The 27,832-nt window shown below is 42.0% G+C and overlaps 1 protein-coding gene across 4 annotated transcripts in view; it reads left to right on the top strand.

Moving 5' to 3' along the window:
• The window catches only part of LOC139445782 (ankyrin repeat domain-containing protein 26-like), a 758,925-nt gene that overhangs the window by 551,149 nt on the left and 179,944 nt on the right, over nt 1-27,832 (top strand). For all 4 annotated transcript variants that reach the window (XM_071226998.1, XM_071227000.1, XM_071226999.1 and 1 more), the window contains one exon: nt 12,474-12,615. In XM_071226998.1, coding sequence (XP_071083099.1) covers nt 12,474-12,615 — 142 coding nt within the window. The remainder of the gene's footprint in view (nt 1-12,473; nt 12,616-27,832) is intronic.

Raw genomic sequence — 27,832 nt, 5'->3', positions numbered from 1 at the left:
CGATCTTAGCGCTACAACTATTGTAAGCCTATGTTAAAGTATGGGAGTTACGATCATCTTAGCGCTAAGATCGCTTTGTGCAAGTGGGCCCTGGTCCACAACACTCACAGTTGATATGGGTCTGGCAAGACACCTAGACACCCTATGGGATGCTGCAGTGGCGGCCAGAACCAAGACCACCTATGATTCTGGCTTTCAGTCATACGTTGCCTTTCTCCTGAGATATAGCCTGTACTCTACATGCTCAAGCCTTACACGGGCAGCACCGGGTCTGCCACCAGTTAATTCGGCACTTCTGCAACAATATGTGGCCTTTTGTTTCTGTGAGCAAAACTACAGTATGTCACTGTCAAATCCTATCTTGCGGGTATTCGGTTTACCTATCTGAAGGCAGGTGTGCATACAGTGTTCGATTCAGTGTCTACTGGTGGTCTAAATCAGCTACCAACCCTACTTCATGGATACAAGAAGCTACTACAACAGGGTGTGCCTAAACGCTTACCCATAACCTACAATGTTTTGAAGAAGATTGTGTGTACATTACGAAATGGGGTGCTCGGACATCTCAATGATCTGTTAATTGAGGTCATGTGCACCACTGCCTTTGGTTTTCTATGATGTGCCGAGTTCACATGTTCTTGTGACTTCGATGCTAGTACCAATCTGATGTCACCATAGACCATAATACAGGAAAGTGTACTCTCGTGCTAAAAGCTTCAAAGACAGACATTTTTAGACAGGACGTCATCATTCCCTTGTTTGCCAACCACTCTACCATTTGCCCTTTTGCCAATTTGAACCGCTTAAAACAAGTAAGACTATCACATGGTGCCAGGGACAGTGATCCTCTGTTTGTTGACTGTGTTGGAAAAGCCATCTCCCATACCATGTTCCTGCAATTAGGAGATAAACATACTGTGTTTTCAATGTAGAGCTAGGTTACCTGTAGATTTAACCACGCTAAATTGAATTTGGAACCGAACGCGCAGCGTGAGGTTTCAAATGTTAAATTTAGCGGGGTTAAATCTACAGGTAACCTAGCTCTACATTGAAAACACAGTATGTTTATCTCCATTCTACCATGACTAAAAGAAATGCGAACTCTTTGGCGTTAGCAAATATACTGAGTGAAGCGGCAAGGGTTGAGTTCAGTGTTTTGAGTGGGTTATGATCTGAATTACAGAATCACCGAACAAAATATGGTGTTGTATATACTCAAGCAGTTTGTTTACACCGTAATACTTCACTCGAACATATGACAGGCATTGAAAGCATATAAGCACGGCAACTTGGTAAGCTAACATGAGGTGGGCATCCCTAAAGAAAACAAAGCAAGCTTTGCAAGGCTTTCGCTCTACATCGCACGTCACCATTATGACGTCATATCGCTCATTGTGACGCTAAAGATATGACGTCACAGTCGTATATAGAAAAGCACCAAAATTTCAAGCTCTCTGTTGTCTCCAAAACGTAAATACATTCCCTTTGTTGATTTCTGTCGTGTTTTTCTGCACGAAATGTATTGTCACACATCCTTTGAATATTGTAGTAACCGCATCTGTGCATTTTGTAACCGGTAATTGTAGATATAGTTATTCAAATATGCCTACCGACAATGACTGAAAATAGTACTATTCTATGAATATTAGCTTCCGCGGTGATGCGGCCGTCAAACCAGCTGTTTCAATCAGAGGGGGTTTATTGTGATTTAATAGCCTCTGATTGACCAATCAGAATCGAGTAAATTCCAAATTCATGGTAGAATGGCCTAATATGACCATGAAACATGCACATCTTGATACTATGGACACTCTTTTTGCATATAGGCAGCGACCTCCGCTGCAACTGTTCGTATGGAAGATCACCTCATAAAAACACTGGGCAGGTGGCAGACAGACTGTGTTACACGTTATATTCGGACCCCAGAGGACGTTATTAAGAATGCTCAGTTGTCTTTAATTACTTGTCCATAAATACCTAGTTACGGGGACATCTCCGATCAGCTGCGTTGAATTGGTTGTGTTGGTCTATTCCTTTGTACGATGTTGATGTATCTTGTGATCCCTCTCTATGTTGTTGCACACAATGCACCTTCCTTACCACACCTAGCACAACTTGGGGGCACTCACTCTTGTAAGGGGGTAACCTTCCAATCACTTGCTTTGGGCTATTTCCACTCGTCTTAGAGTGTCCTTTTCTCCCCCAAGTCTAAACCAGAGCTCAGGTTGCAGCCCCGGTCTGCAGACCACCATCCGAGCTGCCGCAGCGGCCCCAGGACCCTCGCCTAGCTCTGGGTCGTTCCCTCTCCTTGTACTAAGCTAGCACCAGAGCTCAGGTCGCAGCCCCCGTCCGCAGACCACCGTCCGAGCCTCATAGCGGCTCCAGGACAGCACCTAGCTCTCAGGTCAGCCCTTGTCTGTGATAAGAATCAGTCAGCTCCCAAGTTCGTGCCAAAACCATTATATGTATGTGTTTGTTATCATGTATATGAAATATTTTTGCATTCTATCTCATTGCTTGTTGTGTTTGCACAAAATGATAATTAAATATTGTGGTTTGTGCAAATTCAACGTATTTTGTTTTCTACTTACTACATGCATATCCAGTGTATTATAAAATTTATTCTCATGTACGTGTTTATGTTACGCTACAACTATCCCTCGTAAGGTTTCAAATTCCTCCTCTGCACATGCGCACGGGAGCCTATTTACCCATAAGCCCCGTGTCTCTCCATTCCTCTCCCAAAGCTAGAAGGACAACAACACTCGCTACAAAAATTCCCATACCCGCCAGCCCACCCTCTCTTCACCGGCTTAGGTCCTCACCTTTGTACCGATTTGCTGCTGCTTTGTAAATATGTACAGTTTTTCAATTTTGCCTTCTATTATCAGGGGTTGACTGATTGGCCTTTCATTGGCCAGGCTATTTCCACTCATCTAGAGTGTCCTTTTCTCCCCCAAGTCTAAACCAGAGCTCAGGTTGCAGCCCCTGTCCGCAGACCACCGTCCGAGCCGCCGCAGCGGCCCCAGGACCCTCGCCTAGCTCTCGGTCGTTCCCTCTCCTTGTACTAAGCTAGCACCAGAGCTCAGGTCGCAGTCCCGGTCTGCAGACCACCGTCCAAGCCTCATAGCGGCTCCAGGACAGCACCTAGCTCTCGGTCAGACCTCGTCTGTGATAAGAATCTGTCAGCTCCCAAGTTCGTGCCAAAACCATTATATTTATGTGTTTGTTATCATGTATATGAATATTTTTGCATTCTATCTCATTGCTTGTTGTGTTTGCACAAATGGGGTCAACTACCAATGGGCAGTCCTGCCATTTGGCATTTCAGTAGCCCTGTGGCTATTTACATGGATAATCAAGCCAATAACTGCCTTTCTAAACCTCATGAACATCCAGTTTGAGTGATACATAGACGACTGTCTCCTGTGTAATCAGGACATGTTCGACCTGGTACGCCATCGGGATTTCACCCGACGTCTGCTATTCCAATTGGGATGGATGATCAACAAGGCGAAGTCGCAGTTAACTCCTCCTTATCGGCTCCAGTTCATAGGGGGCCTGTTTCAGATGGATCAGGACATCCTATCAGTGCCGAGGGGCTGATGGCTAAAGATCTTACGCCATCTGTCAACTGCCCTGCGTCAATTACACACACGTCACCAATGGCAAGTGTTGCTGGGGCAACTAACTTCAGCCCAGTATTTGACATGCAGAGGCCAACTACAACTGTGTCCAATACAACTATTCCTAGCCTCTTGCATCTTGTGGCAGGATCAACTTGTAGCCATCACTCTACCAGTCCACCTAAGGACCCACCTCAACTGGTGAATGAACGTCTTAGGAGGTGTCTCCTTTTCTGTGAAAAACCCTGAATAACCCTGAAGCTACATCTGTTTGTAGATTCCTCCCTTCAGGGGTGGGTGCTTACTTACAGGGCCAGACAGCCTCAGTGCTGTGGTCAGGCGCACAACAAACTTGGCACATGAACAATCTAGAGTTGGAAGCACACATTCTGGCCATCTCACATTGGCGGGAGCAGCGCCAGTCCACCCAACTCGCAATATCTGCTGACAACAGCACAGTGGTGTGGTGCCTGCACAATCAAGGGACGCTCCCACTCCCTTCTTCAACACTTTCTTTCATCTACCGAGTAGTAGATTTTCTGAGACTACAATTCATAGTCCAGCACATCTCTGGATGAAGATGATCCACTACCCCTCTCATCAACCTTCACAGCAAACTACCTCACCCAACACCAGGCAGGTTTCATCTGCATGCTTGGTTCATCTTAATAAGGCGTTAAGTACTAAGGGCTATTGGCCTGGGCAGTTGAGGCCATTGCTTTTGAACATCGTCACTCCACCAGGGGATTATACGATCATTTGTGGTTGATCAAGTGGAGATCATTTGAAACTTTTTGTAAGGCTTAAAATCAAGAACCCACGACAGCGTCCCACTATTCCTAGCCAAATACCTCCTACACTTGCGTACCAAAAGACAATGTATTTGGTAGTGCTTAATTCAGTGTTGGTTCCAACATGACCAAGGTACTGGAACTACAGACCCTATTAGGATCTTTCAGGCTTGAAGATCAGAAGGCCAAATTCCGTCCCCCTGTGTGGGATTAGAATGTGGTACTTCCTGGTTTCTGAGGGTCCACAATCAAGCCCCTCAACGTATCCTCATTTTATGACCTCACAAAGAAAACAATTTTTCTCTTGGCTTTGGATGCCGAAGATGCGGGTTCGATCCCCGACATGGGTACAACGTGTGAAGCCCATTTCTGGTGTTCCCCCCCCTGCCATGATATTGCTGGAATATTGCTAAAAGCGACGTAAGACCATCATCACTCACTCACTCTTGGCTTTGGCCACTGCGACTCGGGTGAACAAGTTACACGCACTTGACATCACCAATGTCCATTTTGAGCATGGTATGCAGAGAGCTGTACATCTCGGGTTGTGTTGGGATTTTTATAGCAAAAAATCAACAATCGTTCTTTACCATTCCACCAATCTCGACGATTGTGGGCATTGAAGATGAGGGTGAACTCCTCTTGTGCCCAGTAAGCTCACTGTGAGTTTTCATCCGCTGCTCAGAAACTAAGGGTGGCTCGCGGAAACAGTTATTCATTCCAGTATCACATATGTCCATGACCGAAGTCAGTCACAACACCATATCCATATAATTACACGCAGTCATCCTGCAGGCTTACAGGATAGCTGGACTTGATTTGCTAAGGACGAACAACCCTCAAAAGATGAGAGCAGTAGCCTGAACCATGGCACGACTCAGAAATTGTTCTATTACATCATGGAAGTATATTTTTGGAGGTCCGACACAGTTTTCACAAGTCATTATTTTTATGATGTGGTTCTTGAACACATCGATGGCGTCCACAGCTAAAGCCCTCTGGTAGTAGCCCAGCAAGTAACTAACCCATGACACAAATAATGAACTGTCTCTGACACGCCTGGTAAGAGGCATTCTCAAGCTTTTTATCAGCTTTGGCACAGTAACACAGTATGTAAAGATTTTACCTTCTGCTATCTTCCATCTTTACAAGTTTGTATACATGGACTTATCCTCAATTGTTATATTCTGTCTGTAAATAAGGTTGGGCGTTTTTATACATACCCTCCTCCGTACCGTCTGATACAGATGCATTAAGGAGTAATGCAGGATAGGTAAATTTTTTTAGTAAAATCTAAATATTTTTCACATTTGTATACTTATTCTGCATTACTACGTCTAAGGGCCCACCTGTCACAGCTTTTTTTGTGATAAGCTCGTGCGACAAGCGGTAATATGACTTGATGTGACATAACATTGAGGTCACATGACAGCGGTGATGGTCCTTCAAAAACCAGGACTTGAGATGGAAACAGCCTTTTCTCTTTGACCCAGGACCATTGGTAGCCACTGTCTTTTTTCGTCTTAAGGTAAGCTGTAAATGCATTAAGTAGTAATACAGGATAAGTATACAAATTAAAAAATATTTAGATTTTACTAAGTTTAAATAAAACATAAAATGGGAATGAGATTTAAACATTTGTTAAAGATTCAAAACAAGTAAAATATTCAAGCAGACATCTCTCCCAAAGGTACAAGGTCATGCCTACAGAAGAAGCCTAGCAGAACATCACAATCTGCTATGTCAGCCAAGATAGGATATATTTTACAGCTTGGAAACTATCTTGGCAAAGATGCAGGCCTCCTATTTCTCTAAGTCTGCTTCAGAAGTGGTGATACAATCGTTGAGACCCTCTTCATCAAACCTCTGACACCCGAAGGACCAAGTTCTGGCAGTAGTGAAGAGGAAGAGGTTTTCGGAGACATAGATATCACTTATACCTATGGTCACAGATTTCTTACTCTATCTGAGGCAGAATATGAATTTCCCACATGGCATTGTACTTCAACACTATGGCCTTTCCATAGGTACTAACCTAGCACTTAATCAACTTATAAAGTCAAAAAGGAAAGATATCAAAATGCCATGCACCTTCCTAAAATAGAATTTATCAATCATATTAAGCCTATGACAGAAGCTTCTTGCTTCGAGAAAGTGTGTGTGAGAAAGAGTGTCAGAACTGCAAACAATTGATATTTCCTCACTCACTTACGTACGGGACTGCATGGTGCACAATAACTTCTCAGGTCCCTACCACAATTTTTTTCAAAAAATCAGTTTGCGGCACTTTGTCTGCTCTAGCATAGACATTACACTATCCCCACCCTGAATAAAACTGGACTATCAAGCCACACTCCTGTGTCCCATCAGAGGTCTAAAACACAACATCACGGCTACTCAAAATCACAGAAGGGACAGGAATGTATGGTTCTTCAACTCTTGCTAACCTTAATCAGAAAAGGATATTATTCTTGCAAATCCTCTGCCTCTCTTACACCTTTGCCATAAATCCTGTATCTTGGCTTCAGTCACACTAAAATTTTCAGATTTTCAACAGACGTCCCCTTCATTGTCAATTACACCTATTGTTATAGTTGTAACAATCTAGCACATTAATCTAAGATATACTAATAGTCTTCTATAAAACAGACACAGTAAGTAAATATTAATGGCTGCTAACTGGAGTGACAATTACACGCACATGAGTATAAGCTGGTGTGAGGTGTGTTCGTGAGGTCTCCCTCTACTCCCGGTTGCAAGAAGTGTGGTCGGTTTATGATCACGGGAGAACCTCATGGTGCGCCAAAACCGTTAGCTGGGGCTGTAACTAAGGCTAGAAGGCATGAAGCGACCAAGAGAAAAGTTGAAGTCATCACGGCAGCCAACACCAATCAGGTCTCTGATTCTACCCCAGCGCCCCCTACTCCTCCAGCAGAACAATCATCACTCCAAGAGTCTGATACACCAACTATTCAAGCAACAGCAGGACATGATGAAGGTCATGTTTGAGACTCGGTTCTCAGCCTTAAAAGAGGACATGGAGATGATGAAGAGAAGATAGACAGCTCCGGCAAAGAAGAGTTCCCCAGTCAAAAGACTGCATGGGGGACAGATATCTGTGTCACACACACACAGCCGTAGGGCCTACCTCAGCCGACTGTACTGACCAGCCAACTGTCCAGCCAGCTTGCAAGCTTTTCCCTACCATGATACACGGTCAGCTAAATCTCCGCTTGGGTCCCAGCAGGGTATTGCACGGCCATACTTCCCAGCCAAGACATTGTACGGTCGCTGCATGGACTCCACGTCAACCCATCCGACTGTCCAGACAACTTGCCAGCCGACCATTGACACCGTATGGTTACCGCACAGACTCCACGGTAAACCTACCGACCGTACCCAAGCCGACCGGCCAGCTGACCAAGATGAGGATTAACCCCCCCCCCCCCCCCCCATACCCCTGGGGGTTACCTATGGTCGCTTGTAGGTGGAATCAGAGTTTTATGAAGAGATTAATCAGGGTGACGACTCACCCCAGCGGGATTATATGGAGGGATATACTTTTGTGGAACTCAAGGAGTTACATCACCTCATGCCTGTACTCCATCCTCCTATGACAGAAATTTGGCCACCTAAGATGTCGGAATATGGGGAATGTCATGCTCCTACATCATCTCAACACATCCACAAGACTATGCCTTGGACTAGTTATGCAGGCAAGGTAGCAGACCAAATGTTGGAAAGTCTACTCAAGCTCAGACATGATGAACGACTACCCTTACCTTCATTGAAGCGGTAGTTGTATAAAACTCATGATACTTCACTTCGGGATCATCAAAGTTTGGTACGAAGACTTTATGAAGCTAGTACGCAACCCTATTACTAATGTCACATTACCTGCTTCACTAATTAAGGATCTGTCCTCGGTATCCAGATATTCAATGGACATTGACGCTTATATCAACTGGTTTGTCCTCGGAATCAGACACATCATTCCACCATTACAGACATCTTATGAAGGCATACCTGGAGAGACTCCTATGACTATTAGGACTGATCAAGTCTGACTCAATCACAACCTACTAGACACTATAGTCAGAATGCAGAAAGACTTACTCTCCACCCATGTCTGGATGTCTTCATAGCTACTATAGGTTCAGCATCAACAGCTACCAGCACAGATTCATTCAAGAGCTGTTTCTAACCAAACCAAGAGGTTCATGATGTGTCACAACAGATATCTGCTCCCAAGACATTCAATGGCAAATTGGGACATATCATAGAAGAGGTCAGATAAGATACAATGGATGGTTTTCAAGTATCAACTATCAACCTAGCGACCAAGGCACATGGATCTTCCCATCCCCAGAAGTGTCCTGGGATCAGAAGGACTTGTCATATAAACAGCCTCCTAAGAAGACGTTTTTCCCCTCCAGGAAGAATTTGTTCCATTAAAGTCAGGGGTACAACAAGCATCAGTCTTCTCAGGAATCTTTTCGTCAGTCGGACTACAAGAAATGAGGATCCTCTGTCCGGGGCAGAGGTGAACGCAAATTCTGACTTCCTTGCCACCGACTCAGAAGTTATAGACCCTTTCGACCTGGTAATGTCTATGGACTGCGATTTACGATTTCAGTGGGAGGGCATCTTCTGTCATATGCTGAAAATTCATAGCAGATAACGTCTGACCACTGGATTCTAGACGTTGGGGCTTAGGGATACAAACTGCATTTCAAGAAACATCCCATATTGAAATCTCAAGCCATAGGACGTAGATTTCATCTTGACTGAGCCAAGCTAGCAGCAGTAGATCTGGCTGCAGGAAGCTACTAAAGAAGCGAGCCTACTTGATACTTGGTTGAATTCTTCACACGACTGCTCCTTGAACGGGTGCGCCTATAAGTTTACCAGGGATTTGGCATTGGTTCTCTACAATGGCGACAGCAGCAAGAGTTTCAGAACTCTTGGACTATTCTAGTCTCACCCATGATCAACATTGGACCTCAATAACTCTTAAGATCGCTCTCAGATTTTGTAGCCAAAAATCAATCTACCACGATGGTGCCTTTGGGCCCACAGACACTATACCATTCCTGCCTTGGGACAGTGGATCACCCAGACACTTTTATGTCCCATTAGAGCTAGCTCTCAAGTTCTTTCTCTCGGCTACAGACCCACATAGACGCTATTGAAGGAGACTCTTTATATCTTGCAAGACTCATTCCAACAAGGACATCACCAAGGCTACAATAATGGGCTACCGTTGCAGCGAGTTATATGCAGGCATAGAATTCAACCCCACATCTTGGATCCTGATCGGCTCATGAGATCAGCACCACGAGTCTCGCTTCATGGACGTCCATCTCAGTAGAACAAGTAGTGTCAAGCTGTCAGTGGGCCTCACAAAACACCTTCACCAGTTTTTTCTTGGGTGACGTGCGACCGGACCTAGAGGGCAACTAGAGGGCGGGTGCCACGAGGATCTGACACCAGCAGCATCAGAGAGTGAGTACACCCTTAATTATCCTCTATTAGTTGTAGGATGGATTGGGAGCTCCTTGAGGATCAATGTTTCCAGTGACCGGAAGAGATATAGAACCGGTAGTGAAGTCATCACCCGAAATGAGATCATAACTGGAAGTGACATCAGTGCTGGAAATAGCAGTAAAAGTTCCATCTAATCAGGAAATGACGTCTTTGGAGAAATAGACCATGAGAGACGTTATTATCCAATAAAATGGAAGTGACAAACCGGAAGTGACCTCAGCACCGGTATAAGTGTCACAGATCCAAATTTACTAATAAATGACATCATTGGGTAGAAATAGACCTGAAATTACATCATTATTACTAACAAGATCAGCAAATATAACAGTAATTATAGTGAAGGTATCATATATTTGACTGATTCTTGATACATTCTGAGGAAATTATCGCGAGTTAGAATTAGAATCAGTGAATAATGGTTTCCAGAAGAGATTACTGTCAATTACACAGGGAGTTACTAGAGGCAGATCCCAAAGAAACCCTCTGGTATATTCTGGCAAAGATGTAATAGAGGTAGAGGATTCACAAGAATTATCGAACAATAGTTATGATTGTTGATAATTCTAAGAATACTACCTCTATTACATCAGAAGTACTCCCACCCACCTCCCCAATTCATCTACCTCTAGTAGTTAGATGTGGGAAAAGAAGTGAGATTCCCGCCATTGCACACTTCATAGCTTGGGTTACTATTGTGCTAAATAGGAAACAACTAATTGTGTGATTGACACTGAAGAGGACGTCTGTTGAAAATCTGAAAATTTTAGTTAGTGTGACTGAAGCCAAAATACAGGATTTATGGCAAAGATGTTGTAGTGGTGAAAATTTCATCGTTTTCTTTTAGCTTTCTAAAAAGGGTATATTCATTTTTCGTTTCTTTGCAATTTGTAATATTCCCATTCCGTTTTAATTTCTAAAATTTGTATTAACTGGTCTTAAGCCACTACCCTTCTAAATATATAACAAGGGGAGGTAAATGCTCTGGAGTCAGTTTTTCAAGCCATGTGGTAGCCAGAAGGCACATGTCCAAGTCACCAAGTCATATTTTTGGTCTAAAACAATGGTAAGCCAGTTTCACAATTTCACACCAAGCCTCAAACAACTAATGTAAATGCAATGTAACATTACATACATAATGCTAAACTTTTAGTAATTCACTAGTGTTAGAACTGATAATTGTTTCATTTGTGTGTGTTAGTTCTTCTGTAGAAGCTCACCTTGCCTTACTTGCCCATGAAGTTCAAATGTGAGCCTAGTCCTCTTGAAGTTAATTATTGTTTAATATGTATAGACATTTAATTGTTTGTTTTGTTAAGCACTGAGACAGCTTCTCATCTGTTTCAGTCAATCTGTATGTGGACTGTATGTGCAAAAGAGCAAAAGAAAATAGATAAGAAAGAATGAAAGAAACCAAAATAAAGAATTAAGAACACAAGAGACTTGGTTATTACAGATGTAAGAGAGGTAGTATTCTTAGAATTATTAACAATGATAACTATTGTTCGATAATTCTTACAAACTTCTATCTCTATTACATATCTGCCCAAATATGCAACTGTGGCAGGATGGCCAACATCACAGACAGTTATAGCCAAACACATGTCTCTGCACCTAAATGAGGAAGGAAACAAGCCCTAGAAAAAAGCCTGGTTTCACTGAACTTGGTATCCATCGAAGTGATATCAAGCTGTCAGTGGGAATCTCTCAGTACATTCTCAAACTTGTACCTACGTGATGTACACAACCCGATCTTGAGGGACTATATTTGCTGGGGCATGTGGTGGCAGCCCAGGTTATAGTATCCCAGTAGCCTGACACCATTTTCTCCATTAAAATAAGGAGGTTGGTGGGGGGTCAAGATTCCAGACACCCTGAAATTTCAAGGTAAGTAGTTCGCCTTTTGTCAACTAGTTGGTGGATGGATCACAGGTTAGCATCTGGAATCACATGATCAGATTTTGGGATACTCTATGGCTCAACAGAGATGGCGTTTAACATGTACAGTCAATGGAAAGTAACATCACATGTGACATCACAACTGAAAGAGATCACCTGTAGGAAACGGAAGTCAGAAGTGACCTCACAGAAACAAATGCTGACAGAGAACTGGAAATGATGCCTTAAATACCAATATATGGAGTTCTTTAAGGTGGAATCAGGAGTGCATTGCTTTTCCATTTTATCATATTGTTTTACTTCACTGCTGCCAACTACCTGGGATTACTAGATGCCAGATCCCACCATTCCCTGGCTCTGATGTTATTGAGGCAGGGTATTCGAGGTAATCATCAACAAGTAGTTATAATTGTGTATAATTCTATTCTGAGAATTAACCACCTCTTACATCAGGAAGAAGTCTGTTCCACCTCCCCCAACTTTTGTTAAGTGGCTGTCTATTTTAACATTTAAAATTGTTTGCAAGATATCCAGGTGAGCTAATGTTGCATGGCACTTCTCGTATTTCTATGAATGCCTTTGGATCATTAAGAATATTTTTCTAATTCCCAAGGTTAAACCAGTCCCACCATGAGTGCCTCAACCTGAAACAGCAGCTGGAGAATGTGAAACAAGCTACTTTACAGGATGCAAGTACGAATGCCCAAGAGAAGCTGAGCTGCATGATCAAGTCGATTAAATTAGAAAATGAAAAAGTGAGTAAGATACAAGATAAATTATATTTTTTAACTTATCCTGCATTACTCCATATTGCATTTACTGCTGTCTTTTGACTGAGAGACGAACTGTGTGAGATCAAGCTGCTGAAAAAAGTTGTCCCAACCAGTACAGGAAGCACAGTCTCACAGTCGGCACGTGACCCGGAAGTCATGACGTCACATCAAAACACATAACTGCTTTGTCACCTCCACGGACAGATGTGCTTTGTATCCCTTTGGGAAATTAAAGCTTATTGTCTCTATAATTTGCATGTTTCAACATTCATCGTATGCTGCTGCATTGTTACCTGTTTATGGGCTGTCATTTCAGCCAGTCTGTCTAATACCCGGCCCTTTTTTTCAGGCAATACTAAATGAATGAAAATTTAAGAAAAAATATACCTTGCCTGAGTGAATCAGTCAATGGGCATATTGACTGAAATTTTCCGTCAAAATACATATTGGGCCTGATTATAGACACTGACTGTTCCATATGTAAGTATAATCTGTAACATGCAAAAACAAATAACATAAATAAATCCATTTATCTACATGGAATGACTGTGGGGTTCAATTTGCATTTATTTAACCATCAGAAGATTTGATGAACTTTCTAAATTCATATTTGCTAGATGATAATAATATCTACAAAATATACTTAATACTGCAGGTGTCTAGAAGTACTGTTGAATGAAAATCAGGATACTTAGATACAGCAGGATAGTGTGTGGGTTTGTGTGGGAAATAATTTCTCAACATTAAAATAAATATAATTTTACTAAAACAAGAAGATCAAACTATTATTTAGATCTATTTATGCATCATACACATTTTGTGGGGTAGTCAGTATGATATGTTGTTTGTTGGGACAAATCTCTGTAATTTACTACTATTTTAAGAGCATGAGTGTCAGAATTCTGTAAAAAAATGATTGATGAGATCAATGAATTAACACCTGTGATGACTCAGAGCACTTAATGGTGGGACACATCACGGACTTGTATAAGGTTATATAGGTCCGTGGACACATGTTATAAGGGGCAGAATAATATGGGTAAATCTCTTATTTCAATGTATGATGACTGGTATGTATATTGCAACTGAGTAACTGAGTGCTTAATAGATGCATGGTAGGTGTTCATTTGGCCTATTTCCAAAAAAAATAATATAAATTTAAATATTCAGATGCAACTTTAATTTTGATATAAAAAGTAACATTTAAAATCAGTTGTTTTATTATTTTGAACGTTATTTCTTCTTAAAATATTTGTAAAGGCACGGATGTATACTTACTATATAGATCATTAGTAAAGGCCTGTCAAAGATGTCTGTGCTGCAAATGTTGGCGTATCACTAATTTTATTAAATTGACGTCCATGGTAGTATTTGTTGTGATTTGAATGCTTGAATTGTTTTGGGAAATAACACAAATAAAATGAGTTTGCATTATTTCATCAATGCAATATGTTAGCCCAGACTGACAGAATGCCTGGCTGTTTTCTGACGTAGAAAATACTGTGGCAATATACCATGTTTTAGTCTGTTTTCAGTCGTACAATTGGGTATCTCATACCTCTAGTCACACGTTAAAAGGAAGCCAGAAGCTGGAATGTAAACAATAAACTTGTTTCCGTCTGGTTGCGCACGCACCTCCCGATGACATGTCACCTCTGAGCTGGTCGCTCGAGAAGGACCTTCGCGATGATTGCTAGTTTGTATTCTACTAGTACTTATCGTGTGTCTACAGTTGTTGTTCAAATACAGTTATAATAATATGTCTTACCTGTAGACTCCTGGAATGTAATCCTTGGTAATCCATTGTTTGTGTTCAACACGTGTTTCACTGTTTCACTTGATTATACACGTGGCAACATGTCGGGCCTTTGTGCCTCGTGTCAACGAAAACTGTCTAAAGTAGATCCTCACAAGTATTGTCCTTCCTGCATAAATAAGGACGGGTTTTCAACGTGTTTGTGGAATAAACGTTGTACAGAATGTGAGCAATTGTCTTCTATAAACTTTAACTTGTATCTTCATCCGTTGGCGAAGCGGGCTACTGACCAGCGCTACAAGCAGAGGAGGTCATCGGGTGGATCCTTGGACTCTGCACCCACTGCATCTGGCCCTGGTGGTGGGGCGTCGGCCACACCCAAGAAACCAGTTGATAAAGATCCGCCTCAGTCAACTTATGTTTTCGACAAGACACTGACCGTTCGCCTGCTGATGATACTACCCGCACGACTGATCTTCGTCAATCGGTTGATCGAGAGCGTCACTCAGCCACCCGCGTCACGACGGGACCGGGTGGTGACGACGACCACGAGGGGACTACGGTCCCCAGTCGGTCGGTCTCTCGTCCTACCAACGACGATAGGAACGTCGTGCAGGTCGACAGTGACCACAGATCCCTCTCTAGAAGTCGTTCCCGTTTACGGGACGACAGGTCGAGGGCCTCGTCGAGAGACAGTAAACGACACGAGGCCTTCGTGGTCGTCGTGAGTTCGTTTCGGACCATAACTACGTTGGAGATCGTAGTACTTCTACAGTTAGAGATCGTAGCCCTCGCCCCCATGGGGACGTGCGACACTCTTGAAGGGAGTTTTTTGGAAATCAGCATCGTAGAGCTGATGACCGATCGACACCCTCGTCTCACTTTCCTATCGACCCGACTTTGATAGCCCAGATCACGGCGGCGGTACTCGCCTCAACCAAGAAGGATTCAACTACTTCGGAGGTCCATGGACCATCGACAAGTACACAAGTTCCTTCATCTACGCCTACACAATCGACATCGACGATGGATTTTGACGACAGCCCTCCTAGGCCTCCCAAAGACATTGAGTTGTTTGCTTGGCTATCTAACTTTCTGCCTGAGTTATCGAATGATGCCGACAAACCGATGCGTGCTGGCTTTAAGGTCGGAGATACACTGCAGTCTCTTCAGTTTTCTCCTCCTGATGCCTTCAGAGGCATGGCGCAAGATATGGACCAGAACTTTGCCTCTGCTCTGCCTGGGCAGAGTTTCTGCAAGCCGCGTGGTCGATCTTGTTACCCGATTTATGGCATGCCGTTTTCATCACCCATGAGTAGGGACTTGGATTAGGGGCTACTCTTCGAGACACCAGCGCCCTCCAAGATTCTAGTAGAAGACAGGCATTTGGAATCCATGGACACTTGTGTTCGTCACCAGCTACAACCGCTTGCTATGCTGTCGACAGCGATCGAGGCCCTCTCAGTGTACTTTGAGGAAAAAGACCCCAGGACGAGGACGAAAGGACGGTGCCCTCAATCCTCACCTGTCTGCAACGGTGGATCTCGGACGTCCTCGCCCAGTCCCGATATGTATCAGGCCAGATTACTACGGCACGTCATCATGGTTACATCGCCTGCACTGAACTACCTGATCATCATGGCAGGACACTCTTACGGGCCCCGTGGTCATCGCAATAGTTGTTTGACGGTCGTACCAACGACTTTCTGGACAAGTCCTCCAAGGAAGCCGAGTGTGACATCATCATTTCGGCTTCACACAACCTGTCCAGACGGCCACCGGTTTCGAACGCCCCACGACAACGTTACCGAAACGAGAATGTGCAACAGGCCTTTCGCAGGGACAAGCCTCGACAGCCGTCCCACGAGAGAGATGTGGACAGAAAAGGTCGCCAGGTCTCCTTTTCCAAGTATCCCAGGGGGGGACAGAGCCGGCGGGGGCAGAAGTGAGGACCCTTTGACATGGGCGTACGTGCCCGTCTCATCCCGGGGGCCAAGAATGTGATAGTCGACGCCCTGTCTAGACCTTCGAGGCCGTCTCCCACGGAGTGGATGATACGCCCGTCAGCCTTTCATCTGCTGACAGATCGGCTCTGGTTGCCCCAAGTAGATCTCTTCGCAGATTACAATAAAAACTGTTGGTGAATGTACGCATTCTTCTGTTTTTTTGTTGCATGCAGTACTTCGGCTGTTTTATTATGGTTATTCGGTATTTTTTAGTTACCTTGTATACTGCGAGTTGCTCTGTAACTAAATTATGCGCCGACCACACTTCGATCGCAATTCAACTGACGTGTGCAGTTGTCCTGTTGCATCGATACTTACTTGTGGGTCGAAGAGCATTCACCATGCTGTTTTAGTTACCTTGTATACTGCGAGTTGCTCTGTAACTAAATTATGCGCCGACCACACTTTGATCGCAATTCAACTGACGTGTGCAGTTGTCCTGTTGCATTGATAATTAGTAGTGTATCGAAGAGCATTAACCATGCATTTTTCGTTACCTTGGATACGACGAGTCGTTTCTGTAACTAAATTATAAGCCGACCACACTTCGATCGCCATTCAACTGATGTGTGCAGTTGTCCTACCGCATCGATACTTACTTGTGGGTCGAAGAGCATTAAACATGCTGTTTTAGTTACCTTTTATACTGCGAGTTGCTCTGTAACTAAACTATACGTCGACCACACTTCGATCGCAATTCAACTGCCGTGTGCAGTTGTCCTATCGCATCGAGACTTACTTGTGGGTCGAAAAGCATTCACCATGCTGTTTTAGATACCTTGGATACGACGAGTTGTTCTGAAACTACATTATATGTCGTCCACAATTTGATCGCAATTCAACTGTCGTGTGCAGTTGTCCCGTCGCATCGATAGTTACTTATGGGTCGAAGAGCATTAAACATGCTGTTTTAGTTACCTTGTATACTGCGAGTTGCTCTGTAACTAAACTATACGTCGACCACTTCCATCGCAGTTCAACTGACGCGTGCAGTTGTCCTGTCGCATCGATAATTAGTTGTGTCGATGAGCAACTTGTCTCGTCCGTGCATCTGGTCGAATGTTCTATTGTCACTACAGGGGTGAGGAACTTGGTACATTCGACGTGAAAGAGGTCACTTCCTGATTACTTTCCCGACCCTCCTTCCAGTGTTCCGTCGAATTCTACCCAATTGTACAACTGAAAACAGACTAAAACATGGGTTTTTCAGATTAAAAACGATGTTTTATTGGTCTGTTTTCAGTCGTACGTTCCCACCCAGCCATCCCCACTGGGAAGTAATCCAGTCCAGTCCTGCTTGATGGCTTATTCTTCGAGATTTGTGACATGTCATCGGGAGGTGCGTGCGCAACCAGACGGAAACAAGTTTATTGTTTACATTCCAGCTTCTGGCTTCCTTTTAACGTGCGACTAGAGGTATGAGATACCCATTTGTGGGACTGAAAACAGACCAATAAAACATCGTTTTTAATCTGAAAAACCCATTTTTCATGACGTTTTTCCCACTATATTCCATAGTGACAATTCGTCTTGTAGTTGAAGACTCAACAAATGTTGATATTATAAACTAATAATCACTACAAAATATGTGCTAGTTAAAAGTATTCAGTTGTAAACGACCGTTTTTGAACGAAGGTGCAACAGGATAACTCTTTAGCTTGGCTCCGTCTCTACATGTCAGTAGTTGTCGCAGCGCGCATTGATCCGGGAACTAGAATCATTTTGAATCATTTCAAAAGGAGAGTTATTGCCCTTTGGAACAAAAAGATCGCCCAGTGGCTCTAGCTCACCACTACCTGAAGCCAATCAATGATACCATAGAGGAAATTTTTAGTACAAAAACGATGATGAGACTAAACTAAATTGTTATGAAAATATTCTCTATTATTTTTACTCATACGCACACCATTACTTTGAACAAAGTGATAGTCAACATTTTTACTAAGTTCTTCGCTCATTTTACAAGGAGACCAGACTATATACTCTTTTAGACACAATTGTATCCTGGCGCCTACGCTTACGCCTATGTATCAGACACCTGCATCAATTACATCTACGGCACATATTTTACCACCTACTCCAGTGACTAATGTATATAATACTCCTATTGTGAGTCATAATACAATACATTCTTCGTTGAGTAGTACCAGTACACCTGCCCATACTTGGACATCAACTCATGATTCCTTTTCACAAGGCAGTTCATCTAAGCCCTCGGTCAGAGGTAAAACTTCACATCGCAGTAGAAGTCGTTCACCATCTAGATGTACACCATCTAGACGTACACATCAACATCGTTCTGATTCATCAGATTGTTCTAATGTTGAGGAGGGAGATTCCTAGACTGAATGGAATACTGGCACAAGTACCTGATTGGGTAGCTGACCGCCTCATTTCAGTACCTTCCCCGGGTAGTGGGGTGGATAAAAAAGATACTATTTGGACACATCCCACGTCGATTCCGATTGACCCAATGATGTCAGATATGATTAGATCTTTGGATGAGGACTTCTCCAGGCTAACACTTACGCCGTCATTCAAGCCTCCCAGGTTTAGGAAAGATGAATTTCCTATTCATGGCTTTGAGGCAGCAAACCAGGCACATAGTTTGGATGAGGATATACAGAGAATGGCAGGCTCGTCAAGGCCTAAGACTCTTAAGGTTCAGGATACCAGAGTTTGCGTTTATTGAAACAGAAATTCGAAGGGTATTAAAACCTTTCTCAGCATTAGCATCGTAGAGCAGGATCTGTCAGAGAATAATCCTAACCAACTAGATCACCACCAATCCCTTAAGGAAAGACAGGTGCAAGATTCTTTTCGTTGTAAAGGGCGTGGCAGAAGGAAACCTCAAGGTTCTTATCAATCCCAACGTGGTAAATACCACAGTAAGGGAGGCAATAGGAGGGGCAAACATTGAAATGTTGGACAGTCATGACTGGGATCTCCTACCCCGAGTCATCCCAATTGTTGATATCCCCGTAGGTGGGAGACTGAGTCGATTTTGGAAGAACTGGAGCATCCTCAGGGACGATTACGTACTCAACATTCTACGCCACTGTTACCAACTAGACGTAGAGGTTTTTCCTCCGTTGACCACGGCTCCCCTGCCTTGGAATTATCCAAGGAAGCAACATATCCATTTAAAGGCCAACATAGACTTACTATTGGAAAAGAGAGCCGTAGAGATTATACACACCCCAGCGTTAACACCCGGGTTTTATTCTCACATATTCCTGGTACCCAAGAAGGGCTCAGACAAGATGAGAATGATACACAATCTCTCTGTCTTCAACAAGCGTTATCTGAAGCGTCCACCCTATTTCCGCCTCATCACATTGAGTATTCTCAGAACCAGCATAAAAGCGTTCAATTCCTTGATCAGTGTCGATCTACAGGATGCATATCTGCACATACCGATCCATCCCAACGATCACAGATTCCTCAGGTTCCAGTTCAATGGGGTCCACTACCTATGGGCAGTACTCCTATTTGGCATTTCAGTGGCCCCGTGGCTATTTACATGAATAATGAAGCCCATAACAGCGTTTCTACACCTGAGGAACATTTGGTTTGAGTCGTACATAGATGACTGTCTCCTGTGTCATCAACACACACCAACGTTAGTATGCCACCGGGAATTCACCAGAAGGCTACTATATCTTTAACCCCCTGGATGCCAGAGGGACATATATGTCCTTCGTCTACAACCCTCGCTTTGAAGTCGAATAAAATTCAAAATACATCACCCACACAATACACTTCACAGTTTTGAATAAGGTGGGAAATTCCCTGTTCTGTGATATCATCCACTGCCATTTTAGTCCAAGCAAAATTATTGAAAATGACCTCTGAAAATTAGGTACATCGTAAATGTCGCCAATTTTTACACATTACTAAATCACCACTCACGGCGTTATTTACAGCATGTTTTTAAATCTAAATTTAGGATATTTACTCTGGGAAATGAATTTCAAAAATAGTATATTAGTGATCACGGGTATCTGTAATTTATGAAATCACCAATGATCATTCCAAAACGTCTCCAATAACCCGAGAATCGTTTCGAATGGAAAATACGCAAACACGAACGCCAAAGTGAACTTTCCGCCATATTGGCTAGTGTTTACAAAATCACGTTTCAGGTACACTGGTTATGAGGCGCCTGTAACATCGCGTATATTTCAAACTTAGCTGCCATACACACATCCTTGAATTCCTCATACATTTTAGAATCAAATGACTAATGGTCTTTGTCACCAATACAAAGTGGCTGGATGAAATGAAGCAAAATATGTCAGGTGTGAAAACGAACGCTGTGCTCGAAAAACTGCACTTGTTTGAAATGTAAACAAAGCAAAATACAGATTTTACACAGTGTAGCATTTTCTCCAATTTAGAGCTATCCATTCGTCTAATCTTTCAAGACATTGGCTCAACATTTTCAAAATATGCACGGGAAGAGAATAGTAGGACAAATTATGGTATTTAAAATAGATATATTGCAATGATTTGATATTTTCAACAGAAATTGTCAAAGTTAATGTCCTGTGTGACGCCATGACTGACGCAAAATCAAACACAACGACAACGGTATTTATCGGAATTTCTGCCTATTTCGGTTCTTTTCGATGAAGATTATAAGAACAAATAACAGTACATAGATTGTCAGAATGTTTCTGACTACTTACATGTCACATTTATTGCACATTTATGTATATGCGATACCTGAATCAACGAAAGTCCCCTCGTAAAATCCCGCGTACTGTTGACAGTGAACTCGCCATTTTGTAAAAGTCGGTCACAGGTAGTGATGTCATACGTCAACATTGTTGTACATATTTGGTAATTTCTTTGAGGTGAAGGTCCTTGAATGAGAGTGCACACGATCATTGTATCATGCTGTTTACAGTTTCAGTTTTCATGTAGATTTTTCATATCTTTTATACACCACGAAAATATATTATCCTTACCCACAGCTAATTGTCACCAAGTGACCTGAGTTACAATAAACTAGTGCTAAGCTTAGCGGAGTTATGCCCCCTTTTCTTTGTGCGTGTGTAACCTCTCTGTCGGCAAGCTATTTTTGGCATTGCATGTTTGTCGTTATACATACGCATATAACTGCATTTGGTATATAGTTATGTCGTTCAGATATTAGGCAGTATTTTGTTGCTCACAGATTCCGTAAAGCTTGTAAATAAAAAAAATCATCGCACAGTACTTTTATGGGTGTACGATAAAAAGCGGAGAAATTTACTGTTTTTCAAGATAGAAAAAATTCTCGGGCAACACTTAGAAGTGTTTTTTTTAAAACCGGTTCAATATTTGCAGTTAACTTTACACCATCAAATAAGAAATTTAATATTCTCCACCTCTGCATAATTTTATAGCCAGAGGTAGAGCGCAATTCTCGCACAACCTTCACTTTTCCGATCTTATGAAAATGTGCGTCAGAAAAAAAACTCGGCATCCAGAGGGTTAAGAAACTATCATGTAATTTTGTATAGAAATGTGTACATGACACGTAGGGGGGACAAACCGTGGGAGGCACAGCGCAAGCACGCATGTACTGCACGTTCTGTGGTAGGGGAAATGACAGAGTGTTAGAGGGGGACGTCTCATAATAATTTCAGTCGCAATCTGACTCGCTCATGCTATAGATCTCGTCGTCGGAACTGCTGGTGCCTGAACCGACTGCCACTATTATAGGTTGGACTGTTGCTGGCCGTAGTCCATCTCGCGACCACTAACGTGGCTCTATCTTGTCAACGACTGTGGCCACACAACGCCTCGATGTTTCCCGACCAAGGGATTCCTTTACGAGTTGTTCAACGTTTCGTAATTTGAACGTTGTGTTCGATCGTTCAACTTCGCCCTTGACGATGCCCCATACCAACTCTATTGGATTCAGGTCGCAGTCGTAAGACAGCGTGACCCTGACCCTTGATGTAACTGTCAACTTTATTCACGGGGTCAGGTTTCATAGTTTTGATGATTTCATAGAGCTGTGGTTTCGTCGCTCGAGAAGGAAAGGTAATGTTCCTCCGTTGCAGCCAAGTAACCATGTCTCCTTTACGGTTATTAGAGGTTGAAGTCTTGCTTTCTGGATCCTGCACACTATGATACGGTGCATTGTCCATGACAATGAGAGACTTGGTAGGCAAAGCAGGGACTAATTTATCTTTCACCCACTCCAGAAATACATTGCCGTTCATTTCTGTGTGGTAGTCCCTTTGTCTTTTGCCTTGGCTCTAAAGATGAGGTCACAGTCTAGGAGAAAACCCTGACTAGCAGAACCAGCATGGAGAACTATGAGTCTTTCACCTTTTCCCATTGGTAACTTTCTACCAGACTCCTTACAGTCACCACTGGGTACCCACTGACTGCTGGCTGTGTGTGACGCATTTACCCATGTCTCATCTAAGAAGACGGGCTCATATCCTCCTTCACGTTTCTGCTTGATGGTACGAAGGTAATGATTTCGGAGACAAACAATGTCAGACCGTTCACACAACACAGCCCTATTTTCTCCAGTTATCTTTTTGTATTTGTAACCAATTGTATGCAACAGCTGCCATAGTTTGTACTTTGTAACACGTAAATCATGGTCAGTTTCAAGGTGTTTCTTCAAAATTCTTAGGGACAGGTACTTATTTTCTGAGTGCAGTTTAACAATTGCGTCTGACTTGATCCCTCTGAAAACTGTCTCATTTATCAACCTTGCGTGGTTTTGACATGTTCCCTACCTCCTTGGCCTGACTATTTGTATCTCGTCGACTAACAACATCTTTCAGTTTCTGAGGGGACATACCAACAGCTTTTGAAGCTCGTTTCAAGAATTTATTAATTGCATACACATTCAACATCAACTGTTTAACATCTGCTGAGTAGCGCATCTTGTCATTGAATGAACACGGTCACTGTGTAGTACATGCAGACCGTGCTTGCGCTGTTCCTTCCACGGTTTGTCCCCCTACATGTCATGTGCACATTTCTATACAAAATTACATGATAGTTTCTTAAAGAACTTCATCCGTCATGGGTCTTAAATTAAACAAAATTCAGATTTTGTTGGGTACAGGGTATTCATGGTCAAGTACTGTATTGATGTTTCATACACTTTTCTGGATTTCGAGTAATTTTGCAATTCTTCGTTCTCATTTGGAGTCAAACGGACTGTAAATATAACTTAAAATTTTAAAACCTGTAAACAGCTGTAAATAATTAAACAATTACAAATCTATCATCAATATGCAATCATGGTGGTCTTCATATTTTTGGAATAAATTCAGAAATCCTTCGTGAAACTGTTCTAAAATCATGCTAGAATCTATGAATGTATTCCCGAAAGGAAAACTATCCCAAATGTAATGTGGAACTAACACAGAAAATATGTACGTAGCATTTTATTGCTTATATATACCCTATCATATTCAGCAACGCGGGGATTTTATTTTGAAACACGTTTTGTCAAGCCCATTTTCGCGCACCTGTTGTAGAGGGTGATCTTGCTGATCGACGATATCTATAGACGTATTACGTGGGATACACTTGTTGTAGTGAAACTATCAGCGTGTACATCGCAGAAATATGAATCATGTCCCATTTATATTCACCGTAACACTGAATGGTGATTCTTAAATATCAACAGAGGTTCAAATAAAAGATACCGAGAAACTTGCATGTGGCATGTTGATTTATTGTCTACCGTTTCCGGGTCACGGAGGCATGCACGGTCAAACGGAGTAACTAATACGCGAATTATATTATATATTTTATTTCATGTTTGTGGTGATTACTGATACTGTGTATTGACTTATGTTTTTGCTGTATGTGATAGGCGAACTATTTAAAAATTTACTGTAATTGTTGTGTTTCGAAAGCTTATCAGCAGACTACCCCTGTCTGTGACATCACATCCGGTGACCTTTGCACTTATTGAAATAGTGCTGTCAGAATTCACGATCTTTATTTTCGTCTTTCTCTCGTCATATTAATCGGAATATGACGAATAAAACATTCTTCGATTGAGAAGACAGTCAACTTACGATATTAAAAGGTTCCTAGCATGAAATGCAAACCACCTTCAATAACGCAATTCAGGTAAGTTCACGAAAATTTACAAATTTTGTGTTCGCTTTGGTCTTAACCTTGGAATGATTGAAAACATCGGGATATTTTTATACAGTATTGTGTAGCTTTCTATCAGGAATAAATGTGCAAAATATTTCTTCCATTGGCCCTTGTTTAATGAGGCACCGACTGTTTGAAATCAACCACCCTCTTTAGAGCGCCTTATGCTAAAATTAATCCAGCAGGCAGGGGTAAGAAGTGTGAAAATAATTCAGCAGTCTAAAGATTAATAATCTTTACCTAAAGAACCGCACTGCGCTATCATCTGGGGGCAAACTGGTTGCGGAAAAACAGCTTTTATTCTAGATGTTTTACAAAGTCATTATGGGGACGTTTTCGACCATATTATTATTCTGTGCCCGACTATAGCGTTAATAAAACATACCTATCGAGAGATTGGGTAATGAATGATCCCGGGGTGTAGAAACTTGATCCGGGCGATCGTTTACAAAACTGTTTACGAGTATGTCGCAAAAAATACAAATGAGAATCAACCCTTTTCATAATAGATGACTGCAGTGCGAGTAAAGAACTAACCAAAACGAAAGATATGCTTTCATATTTAGCATTCTCCGGAAGACATACTCAGCATAGCGTTTGGGTACCATTCAAAAATACAACTCTATCCTGAAAGGTCTCAGAGAGCAGACCAAATGGGTAGCCCTGTTTCATTGCAAAGACCGAGATTCTTTTGAGAAATGTCTATGCGAAAATGATGTTATTTATACAAAGCCCAAACGAGATAAAGTCAGAAAACTGTTAGCTTCAACGAAGCATTGTAAACTCATATTAAAAACCGATTAACCAGCTGCTTATGCAATTGCTTAGCAAAAATAGCAACTAAGCAAAATTATGGCAAATATAGCAACCGCTTAGCAAAACTATAGCAAAAATATAGCAAATATAGCAACTGCTAAGCAAAAATATAGCAAATATAGCAACTGCTAAGCAAAAAATATAACAAAAATAGCAAAAATATAGCAACTGCTAAGCAAAAATATAGCAAAAATACGATAAATTGAACATTAGCGGTTATTATGTAATAATGTGGCTTGAAATCCTCATTCTTTCGCAACAGTTTATTATTACGGGCTGTATTGGATATGCCATATTTTATTATGTTAGACTTAATATCTCCTTAGGTATTACATTATGGAATGCGACGAACTCATGGAACAAATGCTAAAAAAACCAGATCAACATGCAGAAGAACATACAGATAAATCTTGAGATAAACATAGAGAAAGACTCGCGGCTTTGGTAGCTGGTGGAAAATGTTCCCAATATTTTGGGGAAAATTATACCATCGAAAAAATTGATAACATGACCGATGAAGAAATTAAAAAACTGTACGCATGTTACGAGTCTAGACTGGGAGCTACCATGACTAAAACAATAGGTTCAGCTATGTTACAACTATACACAGTTGTAGCTAGTACGTTTCTCCCTATCCCGGCAGAACATCGCCCGTATTTATGCGAATCTCTCGAGAAAGACCCATTCATCGAACACACTATAAGCACAGTAAGCTGTGAGTTTTATCCAAAGATACGGAATGTTCTTAGCTCTGGTGACCACTGCTTTAATAACGGCTAGGTATTGTTAATTTAAACATACGTGCCCACTTAATAATAATGGAGACTCAAGTGACACCACATATTGTGGAGACGCAACAAGAAATGAATGAGGAAATAACCCTGATTGCACAATCACAACAGATTGTGGAAACACAATCACAACAAGTGAATGAGGAAATACCAGCGATTGAGAAATCACAAACCAGAGTGACAAAGAACCCCAGAAAAATCGCCGCTGTTAAAAGGGTGCGTTAGCGAGGAAGGCTAGAAAACTCATGCATATTGAACATAGTCGTCCGATTAAAACTTGGGCTCCCTATGCACTAGGAGTTGTTGTTATAGCGACGGTATGGTTGTTTTATAAGACCGGAGAAGAGAAAACGTCACCCCCGATTACACAACAACAAGTTCAATTAGAGGTTAGTCCCCATATAATGTTATAAAAGCATGACTACTCCAGTTACAGATGGTAAAATGTTGGTAAACGCAACGTACATTTCAGCAGTGGTCAGCGGCTTGGCCATTGGCTATGCCCGTATAGCTAAAATGATTACTAAAGCCACACCAACCAAACTAGATTTTTATGGTTATGATTCTTTATATTGGAGGGGCGGTCGGGTAGCCTAGTGGTTAAAGCGTTCGCTCGTCACGTCGAAGACCCGGGTTCGATTCCCGACATGGGTACAATGTGTGAAGCCCATTTCTGGTGTTCCCCGCCGTGATATTGCTGGAATATTGCTAAAAGCGGCGTAAAACCACACTCACTCACTCACTTTATATTGGATTAGCAATGGCAACAAAGGATATGCTCATCAAACAAGGGCTTATCCCAGAAGACATAATGAAGTAATTAAACATTTGAATATTTTATATTATTGAAGATGGCAACAATTGCGATGATGGTCGGTGGAGCTATTGTTAATGCTCCAGCTTTTTCAGGGAGTAATTATTTATTTTCTACTATGAGGGAATCAAACGCTAAAGAAGTTGAAGAGGAGCGTAAACGACATAATAAAGCATTAGAACAACTCGAAGCAGCCCAGTCACAATGGACCAGAAATAGGATATTAAGATTAGATTTTATTAATGATGAACTGCGTAAGCAAGGACATTCAATTCAAACGTTTAAGGATGTTGAATCTGCCATGCACGAATACTTCCTTGTTTATGGAAAGAAACTTGACCCAATACAGAGACCAACAATAAGTCAGTTTTATACACCATCAGAGGAACAAAAAAACAGAGAGATAGCATTTATAATGTTGGATTATCAGTCATTGTAATTTTCAGTTATACTCATAACTACGCATAAACCATGACCTGTAAACATACTAGTCAGGGTGAGTTTTATCAACCACTATGACCTGTAAGCACACTATGTCACCCTGACTGCTAATCTATAAAAAGCAATGACAACTATGACTCACCAGTGGACATATGATTTACCTTTTAGACAAATGATATGATAGATGTATAACCATGAATCTGTGCAAATATACACTCATGGGGAAGCCGTTTCATTGTCAGAAGCCATCTGTCCGTGTTTACTGTGGAACCCACTCTTACTACATCAGACAGGGTTTTAAAAATTACGTTTGTTCTGTATGTGGGATTGGGGTCAAAGGTTACTGTTCATGTAAGAGTCACGGTGCTGATAAGGTCAGGAAGCAGATTATTTACGCTAGGAAGAGAGATTACATTAATGAGAGGAATAGGTTTGGGAG

This window comes from Haliotis cracherodii, unplaced genomic scaffold (assembly GCF_022045235.1).
Source record: "Haliotis cracherodii isolate W230 unplaced genomic scaffold, xgHalCrac1.p SCAF_6, whole genome shotgun sequence".
Classification (NCBI taxonomy): Eukaryota; Metazoa; Mollusca; class Gastropoda; order Lepetellida; family Haliotidae; genus Haliotis; species Haliotis cracherodii.
Note: the sequence above shows the minus strand (reverse complement) of the source record. Positions and strands in the feature narration are given on the sequence as shown.